Source organism: Podarcis vaucheri, assembly GCF_965113315.1.
Source record: "Podarcis vaucheri genome assembly, chromosome: 6".
In the NCBI taxonomy this organism is placed as follows: domain Eukaryota; kingdom Metazoa; phylum Chordata; class Lepidosauria; order Squamata; family Lacertidae; genus Podarcis; species Podarcis vaucheri.
This window is the reverse complement of record NC_138764.1, coordinates 51,359,060-51,381,570: the sequence shown is the minus strand read 5'-3', so window position 1 is coordinate 51,381,570 and position 22,511 is coordinate 51,359,060. Positions and strand designations below refer to the sequence as shown.

The following is a 22,511-nucleotide window of genomic DNA, read 5'->3' as shown; positions in this document are numbered from 1 at the left end:
GAATTATAGTTAATAAAGGATTGTTGTCTTTTCCATCGCTTTCTCTAACAAAGGTATTTTGGAATTAACATAAAAGTAAGTAGTAGTGGGGTAACTTTCCCCACCAATTAGTTCTAATTGGAGCTGGCCTTTTAATGACTAAGACCCTAGTGTATTATCAGCTTACATAAGAATTACAGAAGCCTCTGCCCCATGGATTTCAAGACATATTGGTTGTCGTAAGAAAAACCTAACCCTAAAACACCTTTTCCATTAAAAACAACACCCTACACTTGTGTTCTACTTTTTGTGGAATACAAGGGTATTCTTATTCTGTTAATGTTTATCATCACTAAAGCACACTGATAATTAAGATTAGACATATTTCATATGAGAATTGTGTTAACATACATTTGGCCTTGAAAGCTTCCTGTCAGTGCATATAAAAATGGAAATCAGTCTGGTGTTTATCACAAGCTTAAAAGACAAAGGCTGTGATTCTGCATTCAAGCTGCTTAAATCTTAGTGACCTCAATGAAATTTAAGAAGCCTAACTGCAGAATTTCCTGCCAAAATGTGGGCCTAAAGACAGTTGAATTACAGTATTCTGTTTACCTGCAGACCTAGAATCTAGATTTTAATTCCCTCTGGAGTCAGATAGAAATGCTCACTGAAACATTCAGATACCTTTTCCAAAATCTTCTGCAACCTTTAGGATATTTTGAAAGGTGCTAGTAGTTGAGCTAAGGTGAAACCTTCAAGTAGAATACAAAGGGAGAAGGTTGAACCATATAAAATGAAACTACTAAACAGGGTATGCCCACCAGCTGTTGGGAGTTGAAAGAGACATGTGTTTTGAAGGGTGAACCACCATCTAAAATGTGTTACATTAACTGTCTGCTCATAAAGTCAAAGAAGAAGCATACGTGGTCTTTTCTTCTGCCACCATCCATCTAACTTTTTCAGTGCTGCCTTCAATGTATGCTCCAACTGTAAGCATTTCTTAGTACTAAATTAGTTATTGAACTGAAGGTAATCCTAGTGCAGCAGTTGCGGCTCATTAGTGCAGTGGGAATGAGCGCAACAAATACATATTTTGGGGATGAAGTAGGCCACTTATTTATTTTGGATTATTCAGCAGATAAGCAGTGTTGGCGTGGCAGTCGGGCAAGGATCTGGTCTTCATTTGAATCAGTGTTGGAATAAATACTGCTGCCAGACAGTTGGGAAGCACCCATGAGAGTTGTCCAGCATTAGACTCTGATGTGGTGTAGACCAGACATCTGGGTTCCCACTGGGCAGCTGGGGAGGGGAGGCCGGGCCCCTTTTGAGTTAGGGGTGTGGCTTGATTCCCCCCCCCCTCCATCCCAAGACCTCTTATGGAGGTTCTCATTATGTTTAGATCCTGCCCAATGCTGTTCCACCCAAGGTCATCACAAAGTATAGAATGCGTAACAGAGTGACCTTGACCATCCTGCCCACCTAGTACTCTTGCCAGATCCTGTGGGACCTTGCATGAACTGGCTGGGGAGGCCGCAGCCTGGCAGCTGCTGATCCACCAGACAACAGCATCCCACACAAAAGGCATGGGAAGCTATGGTATAACATATTGGTCCAACTTTATCTACAGGTTTTGGTCTTGCATTTAGTCTGAAACAAATGTGGTATTTCAGAAATAGAAATGGGATCCAGACAAAATGTTGCTTGAATGCAGTGTGGTCAGGTGACCAGTTTTTAACAGCTCATTTTCAGTGTTAACTTTGAACTTGTAAATTTTATAATTTATATTTTATATTTAACATATACAGTGATGTCTCCCTCCCTCTTTTTTTCTTTCTTTTGGCCTCTATTGCTGTGCTGCTGTTGAAATGCATGTATTTTTGATTACACAAGTATCCATATCTCTTTCTAATGTGTGCCAGGTGTGCTGTTAAGGTGCAGCTTTTACAGTGCCACATTGCAGGAGCCTTTTAAGAAGCAAGCTCCACTGAATTCATTGAGGCTTAATCCTACTTAAGGAGGGCTACAGTTTTGGAGCATCAGTTGTTCTTTCTGTAAGAACAGCTATTGTAGCGAATTAGCCAGGTCTAGACAGATTCATGCATTGTAAAGGCAAACCTATAATGCAATCCTAGTCATATCTATACAGAAGTAAGCTTCATTGAAATCATTTTGACCTGCAGCACAATCCTAGCCATGGCTTCATCAATACACGTCCTACTGAATTCAGTGGGGCTTAGTCCCAATTAAGAGGGGTTTGGATTACATCTTTAGTCCTAGGTAAGTCTATTTAGGATTGCAGTGTTAGTATAGCAACTAAAACGGCTTTGAATGTGCCCATTTGAAGGAGCCAATTCAGTAGCTCTGCATAGTAGCATATGTGTTTGGAACACTTCAAAAACTTTACTGCGAGTTTAACCTACTCAGAGAATCTTGAATGTGGTTAATGAGTTGACATCATGTTTGATCGTTCAGAAAGTGTGGTATATATTTAACAGTAGAACTGCTATTTCTGTAAAATGAGTATATTTTTAGTATCTTTTCTTTGCCAGCACTAGATCTGAAGAAAATATTTGTAAGTTGAATATTTGATGAAGTGGAAAATAAAAGCTGAAATTAACACTGTGCTTCTTACACAACTTTATTTGGAAGTTTAGTTAGGTGTGGAAATCATGAGGTGTGAGTTAGCAACACATTTTAGTGAAGGAGGAGGAACCAATATTTTTCCACCACAGTTTTGGTCTTTAAAAGGCTTCAGTCTGAATCCCAGCAGTCTTTAAGTCCTAGTATACGCACGCACCAAAATGAGATGGTAGAATCCTGAGGCAGTACCTACTTAAACCTGCAGGTGATAGGGAGTGCCAGGCCCTAAGGTGCTAGTTTTTCACTTGCAGAGAAACTTCTGCATAGGGAGATTTTTTAATATAAAAAAAATGATTTATGCCTGCATCCCATCCTGTGACCTGTCTCTGTCACCTTGTTTTGCTGAATATGCAGACCAGACCTAAGCTGCCCTTCTGCGGCTATAGGTTGCACATAACGACATAGCTAGCTCCCTGTATTATCACTTCATTGTCATGTCCTATACACTTGAAATGAACTGATAGATTATTCTCAATTTGTGAACAAAGTAGGAGACAGTATGAATGCAGGTGGACAGTAATTGAACATCATGCACCGTTTGCGAGGTGTTATTAATCCTGTAGGGGCAGAGCTGTTTTGTAACCAGAATTTAATCTGTATTGTTCTCTACACAATTATTTTGTTATAGTATGCAGTGCCATGACCAACTTCAGGTGAGGAAACTTCAGTTAATTTAGGGTAACCAATTTGTGTTTTTTTAAAAAATAATAATAATCCTATAATCTATATTTTACCATTTTAATCTGAGATTTCTTTGTAGGATGAGGTGCACATAGGAAGAAAGGAAACACCGTTTATATTGTATGGTTATATTGGATACAACTGTAGTTTAAACTTGAATATCTCAAGTTTACCTATTTGACTGTCACAACTTCAGCTGTCTTGGGAATCAGATATTGGCTTTGATAGAATATAATTAATTTTGTATATTTTAATATTTTCAGGGTGAAATTTTGCATCACAATTACTATACATATTTATGACCTCTATATTTGAAAATAGTTTCTTATTGGCTTAACTTGTTCACAATGATGAAACCTTGTTTGCATAACATAACAGCACAACATAACACAAGTGCTCAAATTTTCCTCTGTCAAAGTATATATTAGAAGGCTTTATTACTGCCTTAAACGTCCAGCTGACTGTAACTGAACAGTCATTTAGAGTTTTATGCAGGAAGTATATCCCATTTGTAATATGTCATCTGCTGTTTGTTCTTCAGTGTAGCATTCGCCTGTGTGGTTACATGCTGCTCACATTTGACAGCAATGAAGTATTTTATTCACACGCAAAGTTAAGTTTATCTTTGCAAAACTTGCTGGTTTAGCGATATACCATCTTGTCTTTCTTTCAAAAGCTTTAGAATAACTGAAAACCTGCAGCAGTAGGTGTTTGGTATCTCTGTGCAGATCTTGTGCATTTTTTGCCCTTGGAATATACTTTTCATACCTAGAGCTATGCTGGAGTCATGACCCTTAGACCATGTGTATACCATGCCATCCCTTTGGTTAGTGTTCTTTTCATCATGGTACACAGTGCACCTCAAAGCACCAAAAATGTACTGTTCTTTTATTCAGCTGCACCTGCTCCTGAGCATTTCAGACTGGCGAGAAATGCCTTAGTTGCCTCGGGACTAGATAGTTGCCACATCCTTAAATGGGGTTGCCTTTAAAAGAGTCTACAGAAGCTCCAATTTGTTCAGATGCAGCAGCTAAACTTACTGGAATTGTTTATTGTTGGGACATGTAGTTTTCATTTTGCAACAACTGTAATTCAGAATCTTGATGATGACCTTTTAAAAGCCCCAAGTGACGTGAATGTTGGTTACCTAAAGGTTTTCTCCTCCCATACCATCCTGCCTATTCCTTGAGACCTTCTAGAGTGGGCTCTCCATGTTGCAGCAATGACCGAGGCACAGTTGGTTGTGATGGGACATGGAAAAGATCCTTCTCCATTTGTGTACCTAAATAGCAGAACTCCTTACCTCAGGAGATGCATCTAGCCTCTTTTTATTGGTCTTGTGCCACCAGCTGAAGACAGTTCTTTCCCCGCAGGCGTTTGCCAAGCAGTATAATATAATATTAGTGCACTGATCCCTGGTTTTAAAGTTTCCTTTATTTGCTGGCAGTTCTTTTTTATTTAATGTGAGGTTTTCCTTTTAAAAAAGTGTTAGATCTTGTGTTTTAATATTGGAGGGTAGATGCATTTATTTGATACATCTAATAAAGAAATAAAAAGTAGTATTGAAATTGGCGCTTTTTCATTTCCCCCCATAAGTGATCTAGATCCAGAGGTAAAAATGAGACAGTCACATTTGATAAAATCCCATCAGAGCAGTTTCTGCATGTGCTGTAGATGGAAGTGTAGATGGATGGGGCTTGTCAACCTGGGAAGGAGAAGAAAACTAATCCTAAACCTCCGCTGCCTTGTGGGATATCTTCAGGAGACAAAAAGGCTAAGGAGTAAAGCCTACACAAATCCACTGTAGAGTCCCTAAGATGGTTGGATGACTCCTTGTACACCTCATTCTGTCAGCTGCTCTAGTCAAGCTGAGGATACAATGCTCAGTGATATCAAACACCACAGCAAGGTCTAGAAGTGAGAACCAGGTCGCAATCCCACCCCCACCTCCTGGTCATGATCTCTGTAAAGGTTCCATGGACAGACCATAACCTAAACAGAAGTGGATCTCAATAGAAGTGCTATCGAAGAATGCTTGCAGCTTGCCCTGTCACAACACTCTCCACCACATTCCCCGAAGGGGTTTTTGTGACTGTTAGTTTTTCTGTTCAAAGAGTTGAGGCACTGTATTTTAAAAATGTCATCTATTAAATAAATATTGCTGGAATTTTAGTGAGCAGCTGTAATTACAGGTGTGATAGTGTTAAACTTCTAAATATAACCATATATCACCAGAAATGCTTTCAAAGGCAAAACAAGTAACATATCAACTGATCTGTAGAAAATGTAACTTGGAAAGAGACATTGCACATACTTTTGTAAACCAAAAAATCTTTAATAAAAATAAATTTAAAAACAAAAAAAATTAGATACTACTTAATTGTAAACAAAACAATGTAAACTGATTTGGTAGTATTCCCCAGTTTTGCTGGGGAAACTTGAGTAACAGTGCCCTGATGTTCAACTGATAGAAGTAGAAAATAAATATTCTTGTGTTCATCCAGGTAGTGGTAATATCAGTGATAGTAATATCTGACTACATGAAGTATTTGGTGTCATTTGTGCCCTCTTCTCAGCTTCTTCCACAATTTAACATTTTGGCACACCTTTTCCCCTCTAAATTTTGATTTCTAAACTTTCCATCATTTCAGCTCTCCCCACCCCCTTTAAAAATAGTTGTGAATATGTTTCAGACCATGGGTAGGCAAACTAAGGCCCGGGGCCTGGATCTGGCCCAATCGCCTTCTAAATCCGGCCCGCAGACGGTCCAGGAATTAGCGTGTTTTTACATGAGTAGAATGTGCCCCTTTATTTAAAATGTATCTCTGGGTTATTTGTGGGGCATAGGAATTTGTTCTTGTTCTTCTTCTTTTCCCCCCAAAATATAGTCCGGCCCCCCACAAGCTGTGAGGGACAGTGGACCAGCCCCCTGCTGGAAAAGTTTGCAGACCCCTGTTTCAGACCTAGATTACATGTCAAAGTGTGCACCAGTGTATATCCAAAGAATCATACCTGTAAAACAAACATTTCAGTATTATCAAATGTTTCATTTCTAAGGATCTGTTTTAATAATATATATTTTTATGTCCTACCTTCCTTTCATTGTGGAACTGAAGGTTGCATGCAAGTGAGCTCCCACCCAGAGCATTCATCAGATGCTGCTTCAGCAAAGTTGTTCATTCCCTTCCAACCATGCTCACATCAGTCCATACATGAGACTTCATTTATTTTACAGTGAATTAGCACTTTAGATGGCCATGTCTCTTCCACAAGTAAGAAACACTAAAATACTTTCTATCTTCATCCTAGATCTGCCAGATAAACTGGTTGTAAATACTTCACCAAGGAATGGTTTGTTATTCTGTTGCAAACTCGTAATTGGTGCCTGCCTGTTAAAGGCCACAATCCATTCTAAGGTTGGATATAGGAGATAAAAAGATATGTATTTGGTGAGACAGGATTATATGTTTTTATTTCCAGGTATTTAGTGAGAGAAAGTAGTATGTTTTTATTTCCAGCTTTTAGTATTAAGTACCCACTAAAGGAGCGACTCAAACATTAGATGGCCGGACATTATACGCTTGCACTGCTTTCTGCAAATTTCATTCTAGCCCCAATTCCCTTCCTAAGAAATCACTGCTGATGTTGTTCTGCACTACTTTTTCTTTCTCTCTCTCAAGATAGTTACTTGTACAGAATCAAATACATTATCATTAATCACACTGTTTTCAGTTTCATCAAATGAAAGTGTGTTTTAGGACTGGGTAACGGGGGAGCAGAAGTAGATCATTAGTATTGCCCATTGCTTTGTGGATGTGTAGTACCTCAAGGCTGTATCCAGTCCTACTCAGAGTACACCCATTGAAAGTAATGGACTTCTTTGAGCATAGTTTACTTGGATACGATCCATAGTGTTGGGCTCACCACCCATACATACTTGACCCAGTTTCTCCGATAAAAATGGACTTGTTTAATTGGACTAGAGTTCTGTTTAGAATAGCATTGTCTGTGATGGTGGCCAGTCTCGTGTCACAAAGATGTTTGCAGACAGGACAGAATGATTGCCAACCTCTTATTTGTCCACAGCAACTGGCAGTAGAGGTTTATCACCTTGGCACATGTATATTTTCTTTCTGACTTTGACGGCAAATATCCCTTGATTATGTCCTCTGAAACATACTTAGCCTCGTAATCATCACTTTATTCTGTGACGGTGAATTTTGTTGGGTTGTTATTCTGGTGGAGGTGGGAGGGAGGTGTTCCCCCTGGCCTAGTACACTGGAGGAATTAAATCTGAAATCTAAATATAGGAATGACATGTTCTGCTATTAAACTGTTTGTCATTGAACTATGAACCTTATGTCCTTTATATCCTAGCGGTAGAAGATTACAACAGATAGTTAAATTATCATACCCCAAGTACATAGGAAAGCCACACTGACCTTGTATGAAGATAGGTTATGGTGCAACCATTATAAAATTAACTTACTTGCTCTTATCTATCTATCTATCTATCTATCTATCTAAAGACAGTAGCATGAAGATATAAAACGAAAACACAAAATAACAATAAAACCCCAAGACTCACAACCGAGATTGTCTCTTGCCTCCTTAGCAACCTCAGCATTTTCTAGCTGGTCAGGGGCTAAGCCATTTGCAAAATGTTTGGCCTATGTATGCATAAAGTTCTGAAATTTATTTATTTTTTTAGATAGGTGGTGGAAATTGAAAGCTCACCTTCCCATTATGCATAGTTTGTTGGAGAGATTTCAGGAGGAAAAACAGAGTCCTCTTATTATAAGAACATAAGACGAGCTTGTTGGATCAGACCAATGACCCATATAGTCCAGCATCCTGTTCTCACAGTTGCCAACCGGGGGCCCATGGGATGCCAGCAAGCAGAATTCAAGCGCAGGACCACTCTTCCCTCCTGTGATTTTCAGCCACTGGTATTCAGAAGTATTACAGCCTCAAACTGGAAGCAAAGGATAAAATCCTATTTTTAAAGATAGAAGTTCTCAGCATTGTGATGCTGTTCGTATATGTCATTCTTCAGCCTCTCATCTCTGCAGATACTTGCTTGAAGTATAAGGAACACTATAGTTAAACAAAACAAAAAGAGCAAAAGAATGCTTAATACAGTGGTACCTCGGGTTAACAGATGCTTCAGGTTACATACGCTTCAGTTACAGACTCCGCTAACCCAGTAATAGTGCCTCGGGTTAAGAACTTTGCTTCAGGATGAGAACAGAAATTGTGTGGCGGTGGCACAGCAGCAGCGGGAGGCCCCATTAGCTAAAGTGGTGCTTCAGGTTAAGAACGGTTCCAGGTTAAGAACGGACCTCCAGAACGAATTAAGTTCTTAACCTGAGGTACCACTGTAATTTTAAACAGAAAATGAATTTCTTGGCTAGAAAGCAAGTTTATTTTCGAATGCAAACTAGATAACAGCAGAAAAGTATGTGATCTGTGAGAAGGTTCACCCCAAGCACCTTCTAACACACGCAGGGCAGCCACATTGAGAGAGCAGTGGCACGATTGCTAATGCCTGCACTGCATCTTCCTTGGCTTCAACCCCTCATGGCATTTACGCTGCCATTGGCAGGCAGTTTCAAAAACTTAATTGCTACTGGAATTTCTGAGGGAGCAGATAGTAAGAGAAGATCTTACTCTTCCTGCATTCTGTGGTGTCCTCTCCAGCCCCGCCCTCCAAGCCTGAAGTTCTGGGATAGTTTTTTGGTAGATAGGTTCTGCTCCATCTGTTCATGCCTCCTTGGGCCACTTTCAGAATCTAGGTGATGGGTGTGTCTGACCCCTCTAGAGAAGCAGGGCTCAGCCCAATGACTGACATTTATGAGATGGGTGGCATTAGAGGCACAGAGGAAGTGTTGGAGATGAAAGCAGGGCTGAAGAGGGAGGGGAGGGCTTGGGGTTCTTGTCTCAGGGACAGGCAAGGCGAGCAGGTTGAGGGATCCTCCACTTGGCTCCTTCCCAGTATCCTCACTGTCGGGCTCCCCCAAGTCGGGCACCTCCCCAGGGTCCCCACAAACCATCTACAGTGGCACCTCAGGTTACAGAAGCTTCAGGTTACAGACTCCGCTAACCCAGAAATAGTACCTCAGGTTAAGAACTTTGCTTCAGGATGAGAACAGAAATCAGGCGGCGGTAGCGGGAGGCCCCATTAGCTAAAATGGTACCTCAGGTTAAGAACGGACCTCCAGAACGAATTAAGTTCTTAACCCGAGGTACCGCTGTACCTGCATCGTCCTGATTTGACCAGCCCATGACTCTGTGTGTGTGTGTGTGTGTGTGTGTGTGTGTGTGAGAGAGAGAGAGAGAGAGAGAGAGAGAGAGAGAGAGAGAGATGGTTCCACTCATCATTGGCATGTGACCCCCAAGAAGTTAATCACCAGGGAATGTTGACCTTGGACAGAAAAGGGTTCCTCACCTATGATGAGTGCAGCAAACTCAACAACACAAGAATACCTATTTGCTAATAGGAACAGAGACTATACAGGCAGTGGTCATTTTTGCTGTGGTTAATTAAAAATTTATGTGCTATTTTTGTCTTGGAACAAACTCTTTAAAAACTGAAGCTCTGTGGTTATGCTAGAACTAGCTCAAGAGTACAGTCCATGTAGGGATTTATAGCTAACACTGTTTAATTATAATAAATATTGGAGTAAATTTGGCAAATATATCTTTGTCACATACATAGTTTCTGGGATAATTCTTTTTCTGTGAGTGACACCTTGGTGAAAAATCAGGCTTTTATTGTGAATTTTGTCAGCATTTTGACTAAAATAAGTTTATTGATGCTTAGAAACATTTATGTAAGGATAGGTTGCATATGGCTATGGAGCACTGATGATTATCAGAAGGCACATAATTTTTGCTTTCTAATTCTCACAAGTTTTACACATCAAGAGCCATCTTGGATTTTTCACACTTGGAAGGTAATAGTTGCAGGCCCCTAATAGTGTACAGTAAGTTGGACATACCTTACAGATATAGTCTTGTACAGTGGTACCTCGGGTTAAGAACTTAATTCGTTCTGGAGGTCCGTTCTTAACCTGAAACCGTTCTTAACCTGAAACACCACTTTAGCTAATGGGGCCTCCTGCTGCCGCCGCGCCGCCGGAGCACGATTTCTGTTCTCATCCTGAAGCAAAGTTCTTAACCTGAAGCACTATTTCTGGGTTAGCGGAGTCTGTAACCTGAAGCGTATGTAACCTGAAGTGTATGTAACCCGAGGTACCACTGTATCTTTCTAAATAATGAAAACGACAAGTAAATGAAGCTTGTATATAAGTAAATTACTTGTACACTTCCTGCTCTGCTTTGTTTCCAACATGGCCCTCAGGACTCACTAGTCCCAGTCTTGACTTGCTCTGTGACCATGACTGCAGCAATAGCTTCATAGCATCTACATTGCTTCCATTTGTCTCGCCCTCCTGGTAAGGTTGTGTCTCTGCTGGTTCACCAGTGGATCCAATTTGGTGCTCTCACCGGTGTGCCCATTCAGCAGTAACCATGCTGTTCCCTTGTAAGCAGCTACTGCTGGGGGCTATTAATATGGCTTTGTCCATCAGATAGAGCCGCTCCTGTCTGGGTGGCTCTCTTAGTAGCAGTGCAAGGGCTAAAGCAAATGTAATCTCATGTGAGATAGGGATGGAGCAGAAGTTTTATTCAATTCTTATGTCTGATTCAGTTCTTAGCTGTGATACCTTCAGTCCAATGACTCTTGGGACACTGTTCTATGATGCTCATTTAAAGGCAGACCTGCCTAATTTGCACTTTTCAAACTGAAGCCCAGCCATCTTTTAAAATTCTGGGACTTTCTGAATGCAGAACACAGGCTGTACCGTTGAGCTACTGCCCCTCTGATTGGATTCTCCCTTTTCAGTGACTTCTGTTATACTATGGAAAAATAAAAACCAGCAGGAGATCTCGTCAAGTCTTCTTTGGCCCTAACATTATGCTAGGGTGCTTTTTAAAGAATCTTGTAGCCATAAGCATATGCCTCTCTCTTTTTTGGAATTGACATTGGCCTAATTCAGTGATGGCCAAACTTGGCCCTCCAGCTGTTTTTGGACTACAACTCCCATCATCCCTAGCTAACAGGACCGGTGGTCAGGGATGATGGGAATTGTAGTTCCAAAACAGTTGGAGGGCCAAGTTTGGCCATCACTGGCCTTAATTCATGCACCACATTAAAATATAGTAAAAACAAATGGTCATTTCATGTGAGTGTGCAGTCTGCTGCTGGAATACACTCATTCTGCTCCGACCCTACTCTTGTTGTCTTGGCTTGTTGCATCTGAAGCCAGGCAGACTCACAAACCAAAAGTGATAACCCAACAGTTTGATGGAAACAAACCAAGAGCCTGGATTTGGATTGTTGTGACAAACCAGACTCTGGCTTGTTTCTGGAAGCGCAGCAGAAGCAGAGCACTAACTTTTCAGAAGCATGTACATTAAGATACAGCTTGTTCTTGATTTAATAAGATGTGCAAACCAGTCCATTTCTCTCATGCAATATGTCAAAAACCAACTAATGTAATAGAGACAGAAGCAGAAATGCGAAAGTAGAAATGTGAGTCCGGGATCAGAATTACAACCTGTTCTGGTACTTTTTCTAAAGGATCGGTTTAGAGGGGTTTCTGGATGTACAGACAGCTGCAATATCTAGGAATGCCTTTTCCCAGTTTTGGGTAGTGTCCTAGTGCACACATTCTTGAAGAAAGCTGATCATCCATGGTTACACAGCCATTAATCATATCCATATTAGATTATGGAAACGCTCTGCATGTGGGGTTGTCCTTGAAAAGTGTTCAAAAACTCCAGTTGGTACAAAACATTTTGTCCAGAATAATTTCTACTGTTCACTTTTCTGACCATATTACTTTGGTCTTGCTTAAATTACACTGGCTTCCACTTTTGTTTCTTGCTCCAATTCAAGGCACTTGTTATTGCCTACTTTGGGCTGCCTTTGAAGATGACCTGGAAACTTCAGTTGGTCTAAAATGCAGCAGCCAGATTACTGGCTCGGTTTCCATTTAGAGCTTATAAACCCTGTTTTAGAACAGCTGCATTGATTGCCTGTTTCCTGGCCCAGTTTAAGATGCTCATGCTAATGTTTAAACCCCTAAATGACTTAGGTCCCAATAGCTGAAAGATTGCCTCTTCCATACAGATACAGATCTTCTTGGATTTTAAGTGGTTCAAATGCCCTCAAAATCTTGAGGGTTGTTGGCCCAGGAGAGAAGATTCTCTCTAGCATCCCTGAAATTGTGGAATTTCTGCCTAGCATAGGTGCATCTGTTACACAGTGTATATCATGGCTGAAGATGCACCTATTTGCCCTGACCTTTGACACTATTATATATGATTTTAGAAAGCAATTTACAATGATATGAAGGCATACTTACCCCATAAAATGCAATATAAAACCCTGTAAACATTTAAAACATAAACTTCAATATATTTTTGTTATTTATAGTTCAGTTATTATGCAGGTATTTTGCCTGTTACGGTGCCTAGTAGTATGAAACCATAAAAGTGCCAATTTTTAACTTACTCATGTTACAGGCTGAATCTTACAGTTTATATAAAAGTTGTAACGTTTTGTCACTCAAAAATTTAGACATTGATAAGCATCCGTTAGACCAGAAGCTTTTAATTTTTCTTGACAAGTTATTTCTGCAACGAAGAAGTTTTTCGTCAAGGTTCTTTGGAAAAATGTTGATGATACCCTCATACATTTTTGCAGGTTGTTGTGTCAAAATGCAGAGGGTTAAAGATTTATTTTGGGGATATTGGATTTGCCTGGAGGCAGAGATACTATGAAACCTAGTTTTCCCCTTTTATTTGGAGTTCGTAATGTATTTATTAAGTAAATAATAGCAAGTCTTGTTGTGCAGTACAGAAGCTTTAATAAAAATAGTCATTGACATTGAAACTTGGCAGTTGTGTTATTGAGAAGAAAATACACTTTTGAAGGTCCCACAGATAAGCTTTTATATTATTTCCATGGCGTTTTTTTTCAGATACCAGCCTACTTAAGCAAGAATAAGTTTATTGATTGATATATTAAGAGGTTATACCCTGTCCTTGAAGCACAGTATCAGGATTACTTCCAATAAAATACTGAAACACTATGCAATAGCTAACACATATCAAGAAGACATTGATTGCACAATCTAAACAAATTTAAGCATTTATCCCAATGTTTTAAATAAAAGAAATTAAGTATTTGTTGAAAGCTTATGTCCACTTCTCTAGGAATAAGCCCCAGTGATCTTATTGAGACTTCCTTTTGAGTTTGCATGTATGAGATTTTGTTATAACTCACCCTTTCAAATCAACACTCGTGAAAACCTTGGATTTGGATTTACCTTATACTTGAGGGGCATTTCTGTTTTGGTCAGAGTGTGACATGAGAGATTGGTTGGAGGTAAGAGAGAAGACATTAACTGATGTGATTTGATTACAAGGATCATCAGTATATCCTTCTGCTTTCTTCTAGTATTTTTCTAACATTTTGGCTAGAGGAAATATGGGTTTATCATGTCTGCACAAGATGAAGGATTTGGGGTCTCACATTTTAATTCTTCATTTCCTAGAGTAGTAATGCTATACCAGCAACTGAGGATGGGTAACTATGTTAATTTTTCGCTTCTTATTTTTTTGCAATATTAAGTTCGATTCTTCACATTTTCAAATCAGGTTGTGATTTTTTAAATGCAAATTTCTCCTAATACACAATTTTTTGCACGGATTCTTTTTAACATGCATACTTTTTGCAAAGTATTTGTATTTTTCACTAATGAATGCATTTATATGCACACTGTACCCCACTGTAGGCATATTTTACATATTACATGACTGGAGAACAATATTGCAAACATTGGAGATGTGAATTGTGGAGGATGGCTGTGTTATAGTTTGCATATTATTTCAAAAAGTGTGAATTGGGTAAATTAGCTTTTAAATGCAAACTGAATCCATTTTCTCCCACATCTCTATCAGCCACAAAGGAAGAATCAAGAAGCTGCCAAAGTGTGTGGCACAAAAAGTTAGGAGTATCTCACCACCTAATTTACTGGAATCTGAAGACTTCCCAGGTGGGGGTGGGGGGGGATCAAGAATACAATTTCCCAGTGCAATATTATTGGCAAAGTTCATTTCAGCTTTTTAGAAGTATAGTCAGAATGAGACCTCTGTGATGCCAGGTGTTGTACAAACAAGAAGGGAGTTTGTTTGTTTGTTTGTTTGTAAAAGGAGCATGCAAGGGACCACAGGTCGGCAGTTGACACTACTAAAGTCATGATGGGCGGAACTAATACCCCTAGATTGAGTTTATCATATTAACTTAATTACTTAGTGTGTGTTTAAAATACTTGATTAATTGGACATGGGTTTTCTGTCTATTAGCTGTAACTTGGACTGAGTTAATATAGGGATTCAGACTGGATTCAGATAATCAAGAAAGGAGTATAACTGTAGATTCAGGTAGGTAGCCGTGTTGGTCTGACACAGTCAAAATATATAAAAAATATTTTTAAAAATTGTCCAGTAGCACCTTAGAGACCAACTAAGTTTGTTCTTGGTATAAGCTTTCACGTGCATGGTATCTGAAGAAGTGTGCATGCACACGAAAGCTTATACCAAGAACAAACTTAGTCTAGGGTGATCCTGGACAAATATATATATATATATATATATATATATATATATATATATATATATATATGCAGGTTTTGGTGTCTTCGGGTGTCTTCCCGTGTAAGAGTCGGGGTGTCTGTGCGACGTTTCGACGAGGTCTCACTCGTCATCTTCAGGCTGGTGCTTTCGGCTTCTTGTTACTGGAACAGAGCAGAGTCTGGTGTTTGAGTTCCTATAAATACTGTTGAGGGGTGTGGTGTATAGCCTCCAACGTTCTGGGCAGAGAGGAAGTTCCTAGATTAGTGTGCCTTTTCTTCTTTTGTTCCTTAATTACTTGAGGGATATCTTGGGTGATTTCATGAGGGATATTCTGAATACCACTGGGTGGGTCATTAAGTGTAGATTAGTTGCTAAAGCTTTCGTGTCTTGACCTCTTGAGCTTGTGAAGAGTTTTTCTGAGAAGATGGCTGTGCTGCATTTAGTTGTGCTCTGGCTTGGCTTCGTGTATAGGGGCGAGCTGTGGTTTTGTGCCTTGTGCCAGCCAGATCTGTGTAGGGATTGCAGGGGGGTGCAGCATCCACAATATCTTGCATAATTAAAGCCTAAATAATTTCCTTTCATTTATTCATATGTAAAATTTAGTTCTGCTATTGGCCTGTGTAAGGAGACAACTTTGAAATCTGTAGCATTTGAAAATTGTAGGTTATGCTCAGAACAATGTTTTTGTTTTTTCTCTTCTAGGATAAGAATAGAACTGTTAAATGCATCAGTTTGCTTTCATAACTCACTATGGCATACCCAATAATAGTGTGATGGAACAGTGAGAGATTGTTCTCAGAAATAAAGTTAAAGCATCTTTAGGACCAGGTGGGGTCGCTAGGTCTAAAGGTGGTAGCTCTCCATTTGAATCGTTTTAAGACTCTGAAAGAGGGCACAACTTTTCTGCCCTCCTCTTTCAGTTCCTTTGCCCATCTGCTGTGGAAGATAGGACACTGGTTTTGCACAGTTGGTAAAAGGAAATAACGATAGCATTCCCCTTTTTCCTATCACCACCTCTTTCAAGTTAAGAAAAGCAAACATCCCTAGATCACAATCAGCATAAGTGTATGATAGAAGATTCAGGACAGACAACAAGAAGTACTTTTTCACGCCGGCTATTTTATTGAGAGGGCTAGTGCACACGTCTCGCTTGCATAGCTCCCAGAGGCTTCTGGTTGGCCACTGGGAAACAGAATTCTGAGCTAGATAGGCCTTTGGTCTCATCTAGCAGGTAATTTCTTATGTCTTAATGAATCATGTTGAATAATTCTGTATGATTTTAAAGCTTGCGTATCCTTAAAAGAAGAGAAGTTGGCTTAATAAGAGTTTACATTCCCTATCTTGTACCCCCTTTTTAAACAAACAAACAAAATGAAGAGGTTCTTCCAGTATCAGCAGAAGTGGGGCTGTTTACTTGTGCAACATTAGCTCAAATATATAAGTATTTGCAGTTTCAGGCCTTTAGTGTAAGAATAAATCAAAAGAAGCCCTTGGTGATAAATGTAAATGAAGAATCCAGGCCTTTCAGTGATACAAGTAAGTGTGTTCGGTAGAGACTTGAGAGGTTATTGCTTCAAGCTGATCACAGTCACATCTTTCTGTAGCTTGAATGCCCTAGATAAACCTGTCACAGCGCTGGGTGTTACAGTAATTAAATAGCTAATGTATTTTTACCTTTTCAGTTTCTACCTCTATATGGGACTCTTCCACTTAAACGGAACTATGATTTTAATCATAGTCATTATACCTTAAATCAATTAAATTGGGGTGGTGTAAATACACATTTGTGAAAAAGGTTACACCAGGAAAAGAGAAATTAGCTTTTCATTAACAAAAAAAGGAGCAGAAAAAATAGACGGGGAGGTTTTATTTGCCTCTGCATCTTAGTATGTGCTCTCTGCCAAAGACTAGCATGACCTACTTTACAACAATAGCAGAAGAATCAAGCTGGGTTTTTTTGTTAACTGTCTTAAATTGGCCATGAATGCTACCTACGTATTCATTTGTAAGTATCTTTTTAAAAATAGCAACTCTATCACAGACTTTTAAGATGGTATTTCCCTCCCTTTTCCTTTCTGTTCTAGATAATTAGCACCATGGAGCCTCAGGTGTCAAATGGCCCAACATCCAATACAACCAATGGACCTGCCAGTAACAGTAGGAACTGCCCTTCCCCTATGCAGACGGGGGCTGCTACAGATGACAGCAAAACAAACCTCATAGTCAACTATTTACCCCAGAATATGACCCAGGAAGAGTTCAGGAGCCTTTTTGGGAGCATTGGTGAAATAGAGTCCTGCAAGCTTGTGAGAGACAAAATTACAGGTAAAGTGCTTCATTGTTTTCTTATTTCTTGAGATTGGGACTTGCATGCCGTGGGCTTCTTTTTCTTTCTGACAAGGTCTTTACAAGTTGCCAAAGTTTACTACATCTTTTTTATAAAAAACACTTTACATTGCCCAGCAATATAGAAATCATGTGTCCATGTTTCATTATGATACTTCCCTCAGTCATCCAACACCAGTGGCATGAGGTATGCTAGATATTCTGAAGAAGAGCAAACCGCACAAGCGCCTGTGTGTGAAATTACAAGATGAGGAAGCTGAGATGCCTTAGACCTAGATGAAAGTAGTATCCATATGACCAGGCATTAACCATAGCTTTGATGTAACACACGAGGAGGGGCGCTGCTGCACACCGCACCTCCAGGCTACACAGCTACTTACCAAGGGGGTGAGGGGTAAGACAGTGGGGATGTCAGCAATATGTGGATATAACGGTGGAGCCAGTCCAGCGCTCCCACCAACACGCCTACAGACTGCCCGATGTATAGATGTTTACTGTGAATGTAGTACCATGAGGCCTAGGTGGTGGAAGTAGATGCAGGGGTTCTCATGGGGACTGAATTTCTAAATCAACGCAGAAAGGGCTGGAACCATGGAGGTGAACCTCTTTGCAAGTAGGTCACACAACTAACTTATAATTTCAGCTCCCTTTCAAAATTAGGACCATTTTAGTTTCTTTTACGGTAATCAAAATGTGTATTCTCTTAAGTTATCCTGTTTCTCTCCCCCCCTCCACTTTATAAATTAAAATAAGGTTCTTGTGTTGGTTCAGTTTAGTTCATCATTATGGATTGTTTTCTATAGACAGTTTGGTACAGCTTAGATACAGTATGGTAATCAACCTTTTCCCAGTACCAGAAAGGTTGACTAAATTTGGTGTATTCTGGACATAATTTGTTGGGGTTAACAAGTCAGGGTTGCCCAATTAGCTTGGTAAAATAGCTCATCTTGTTTGCTTCATTCATTATTGAGAAGAGATGACTGCTGCCAAAATGTGCAGAGGAGTTAACAAACTTCCTGCTTTAGTTTCTTTATTTCATGGTAACAATAATAATATACGACACATTGTGAAGAAGCAAGCCTTGTAATCCAGAGGGTTTAGGAACTGTATTAAATTGACAGGAGCATGTGGTCAAGGATGAATGGTGTCTTGGGAGGGGCTGGTAAGTTAGGGAGGTTCAGGAAAGGGTTTGGTGAAAGAATGGGTATTATAAAATCAGCTGAAGCAGGAATGGATATGACTTGAATAACAGGGAAGACTTGTAGACAAAGGGAACAGTGATGAAGCTTCAGGGGGAACACAGAAGACCTGTAGACATAGGGAATAGTGATGAGACTGCGGAGGGGAACAGTGGTGGCTCAGATGATCATGGAGAAGGCAAGAAATTGCAGATGAGAAGAGCTAGTTGAGAGTGCAGTAATTGAGAACATTTAAAAGTAAGAACTAGAAGCATAGAACATGATAAGGAACCAATGTAAAGGCTTGAAGTGACACATTTTGACTTGGTTGAAGACAGTAGAAGTGGCTGAAGAGGACTGGGAAAGGGGAAGTTTGGTTATCTAAGAGAGAGGTGACCAGAGAATGAAGAACAATTAGAGACTAAAGAGCTGTGTGTGGAATTTAGATGTGCACACTGGGGCTTAAACATCCCTCTACCACATTTAATAGACCTGTACATCATTTCAAAACCCAATTCCAAAACTCATGGGACTCTCCAGAGTGTCATCCTATGTATATACCATGAAAAAACTGAAGCTGGAGCCAAAAAATTATTGGGGTTATCCGTGGGAATCTCCATCCCAGCTATAAATAGGAAATTGAATACAGGACATTGAAAGAGATTTAGAGGCTGCTTGAGTGTAAGAAAAGAAAAAACAAACAAACAAACAAACAGAAGGAGTCAAGGAATAACTGGTATCTCAAAGAGTGACCAAAAATTGCTCTTCTTGATATAGTGAGCCTTCATAAGAATTTTGTTTTTTGGTCCTTGTTGGCCCATGCTTATCCTGTCCCAGCTGTACTAAGAGCCAAGCAAGGTTCAGCTGGAGCTGGTGTTGCATGGTATCGGTCAGGGAGCATTGAGCAACATTCTTGGGAGCCAATTCCATATAGCATGGAGAGCTCAAGATTCTGGAAGAGCCAGCAGGCATTGTTTTGGCAGGGGCCTGAGCTCATAAACTAAATGGCAAAGCAGCCTCATGAGCCCCAAGATCCATTCTCTTTCACGAAGAGCCACCAGACAATGAATCGGGTAGAGCCCTTCACTCAAGCACATAGCTGTCAACTCTTCCCTTTTCTTGCGAGGAATCCTATTTGGAATAAGGGAATTTCCCTTAAAAGGGGGAAAACGTTGACAGCTATGCTCAAATTCCTGAGGCAAGCACCTGTACTTTGGGATTACTGTCTGCAGTATCTGGAGATTGGGACATTCCAGGACAGGTATTGACCCAGATTCCTATACCCCCATACTTGGTTTCCAGGACGCTGTTGAGATCTAGTTCAGTTTCATGAATTGTAACTGATTTGCACTGAACAGTTTGACATGTTTGAGTAATATATTGATAGGTGTTGAAGGTATGTATTGATAGGTGCTGGAAGCATTCATGTAACTTCTTTCTTATGTCAAACAACTTGCAGTGGCTTTTATGTTGGAATGGCCATGTGCATTCCTTTTGAGGAATTAGTTTATATTGCGGGTTTCATACCTGTACTATATGAAACTGTTCATATTTATAACCTACAGTATTTATAGTCTAGAGTGACTGGCATAATGAAAACCTCAGTACTTCCACTGCTGCAAAGGAAGTAGAGTTTAATAGACTAACACCTTAACATCCAAAATAATTTGATGATAAATTCAGGGTGTGTGCAGTTCTGATATTTTAGACAAGTATTTAAATGGTTATTGTAGGGCTGAATAAATCCCAAATATCTACCTGCTGGAGTACCTAAAATGGGGGTGCGAACACAACAGAATTTAAAATATTTTTCCAGCTTTCAGTTAACTTAATAATAATGTTCAGAGTCTTCATGCTGGCTTTTAGGTAGGTAGACTTTAGAATCTGATTCATAATGTTGCACATTGCTTTTGAATATGCTTTTAAACAAGCATATTCTTTTACAGAAAAAATGCTAATTTGGTAGTATATCAAACCAAGTTGACTGGGAATGACAGCTTCTGAGACAGCCTTTAATTTGGACTTCAAAACCAAAATTGTAAATTTCAATTGTGTTTAGTAGCTTCCTAGAGCAGGCATAAAATGGTAGTGATCTATATTTGCTATAACTTGGGACAAACTTTAATTGTGACAGAGTTTGCAATAGGGGAAATGTCTTAATTTCAGAGTTTTAAAAGAATGAGCCCATAAGAAAAGGAAGGCAGGATAGGCCAAAGATGTTTAGCTTTGTTTGGCAGAGATGTTTAATAAAAGCATAACTTCTAGTTGTAATGTGTGCTTATTAAATTCTTCATTTACACTACCTAATTAATTCTAGCATTTTAAATTAACACTGAAACTGGTCCCTGCTGTATCATTTCAAAGCTGCAGCATATTTTGCCCAATAACCCAGTTGTGAGTTTTAATCAGCTGCTCTTCCAAAACAAAAACAAAACAATGGAACCTTGAGTCAGTGAACTATCTTGCACAGAGAAGGTACAATATCAGAAAGAGGGAATACTTTTCTCATTGGTGTGGGGTGGGGTTTGAAACCTAGGGCTTTAAATTGAGACCAAATTGAAGCAAATTATTTTCCTAAATTATATTACTCTTCATGTATGATAAACAAGATATGATTCTTCCTACAGATAAGCAATAGTGCCAGAGTATTTTGGCCAGTAATTAAAATACAAGTCAGTTTTCTGTGCATTCCTAAGAAGTATATTATGCTTGTTTTTATCTAGTTTCCTTATATTCAAGAATTTTTAATTTTTTTCATATAAACTGAAGTAGCAGTTGCAAAGTAGCACCGTCTTCAATAAAAATTAACAATTGAAAACCTATGGAAGCCTTGTAGATAAACCCATGACAGTTGCCGGCCTATTATAAATAAATAGCCATAGCCTGCTGGAGGCTGGCAGAAGAGGGACAGAAAGAAAGCTTCATTCTTCTGGTAATATTCCTTTGCATTTTTATACTGGACATATAGGAGATACAGTGGTGCCCCACAAGACAAATGCCTCGCAAGACGAAAAACTTGCTAGACGAAAGGGTTTTTCGGTTTTGCGTTGCTTCGCTAGACGAATTTCTCTATGGGCTTGCTTCGCAAGATGAAAACGTCTTGCACTTTTTTTTAAAAGTCACTTGAAGAGGCGCAGTTGCGACGGACCGTGCTTCGCAAGACGAAAAACATCGCAAGACCAAAAGACTCGCGGAAATTATTTTCGTCTTGCGAGGCACCACTGTAGTTCTTTGTTGTGCTGGGCACAGAAAAGGAACAGGGTGCACCATTCCTCTGCTGTCAGTCCACTCAGTAACCTACATGTAATTCCTAGTTGCTTGTAACTACCAGGCTAGTGCTTAAACACAGGGCTGAGGCATGAATTAGAGGGGGAAATCTGTGTAACTGTGCACCTTACTTTCCGCAGTAGCCTGTGTACATACTTGAATAATTTGAAACCAAGCATGGTGCTTAATGCACAGCATCCAGATAGGTCTCTTGTGGTGTTGTTGTTGTTGTTGTTGTTGTTTTAAATTAATTACAGCCATGGGGGAAGGGAGAGAATTGCTGAGATCACAGTGCATGGATCCCTGACCTCTCTGGACATGGCACACATACACACCTGAAAATCCTCCTTCCTCAGCATGGATATCAGGCTTAGAAAAAAATGTTCCAATAGGCACCAGTTTGCAGGAGGTTGTGGTGGGGAAGGAGGGGGTAAACTGCAACCCTAATACAGTGGTGCCTCGCAAGACGAAATTAATTCGTTCTGCAAGTCTCTTCGTCTTGCGGTTTTTTCGTCTTGCGGTTTTTTCGTCTTGCGATGCACGGTTTCCCATAGGAATGCATTGAAAATCAATTAATGCGTTCCTAGGGAAACCGCCTTCAGACCAGGTCCGGGGACAGTCTGTCCCCGGACCTCTTCTGAAGGCTGGGGGGGGGGACAAGGGCTTTTCTTTCCACCCCCAGCATTTTAAAAAACCCCGGGACAGCGGAGG

At 39.9% G+C, this 22,511-nt stretch overlaps 1 protein-coding gene across 7 annotated transcripts in view; it reads left to right on the top strand.

The window, feature by feature from the left end:
• ELAVL4 (ELAV like RNA binding protein 4) overlaps nt 1-22,511 on the top strand; it is a 93,115-nt gene that overhangs the window by 26,675 nt on the left and 43,929 nt on the right. For all 7 annotated transcript variants that reach the window (XM_082226779.1, XM_082226782.1, XM_082226780.1 and 4 more), the window contains exon 2: nt 17,094-17,334. In XM_082226779.1, coding sequence (XP_082082905.1) covers nt 17,094-17,334 — 241 coding nt within the window. The remainder of the gene's footprint in view (nt 1-17,093; nt 17,335-22,511) is intronic.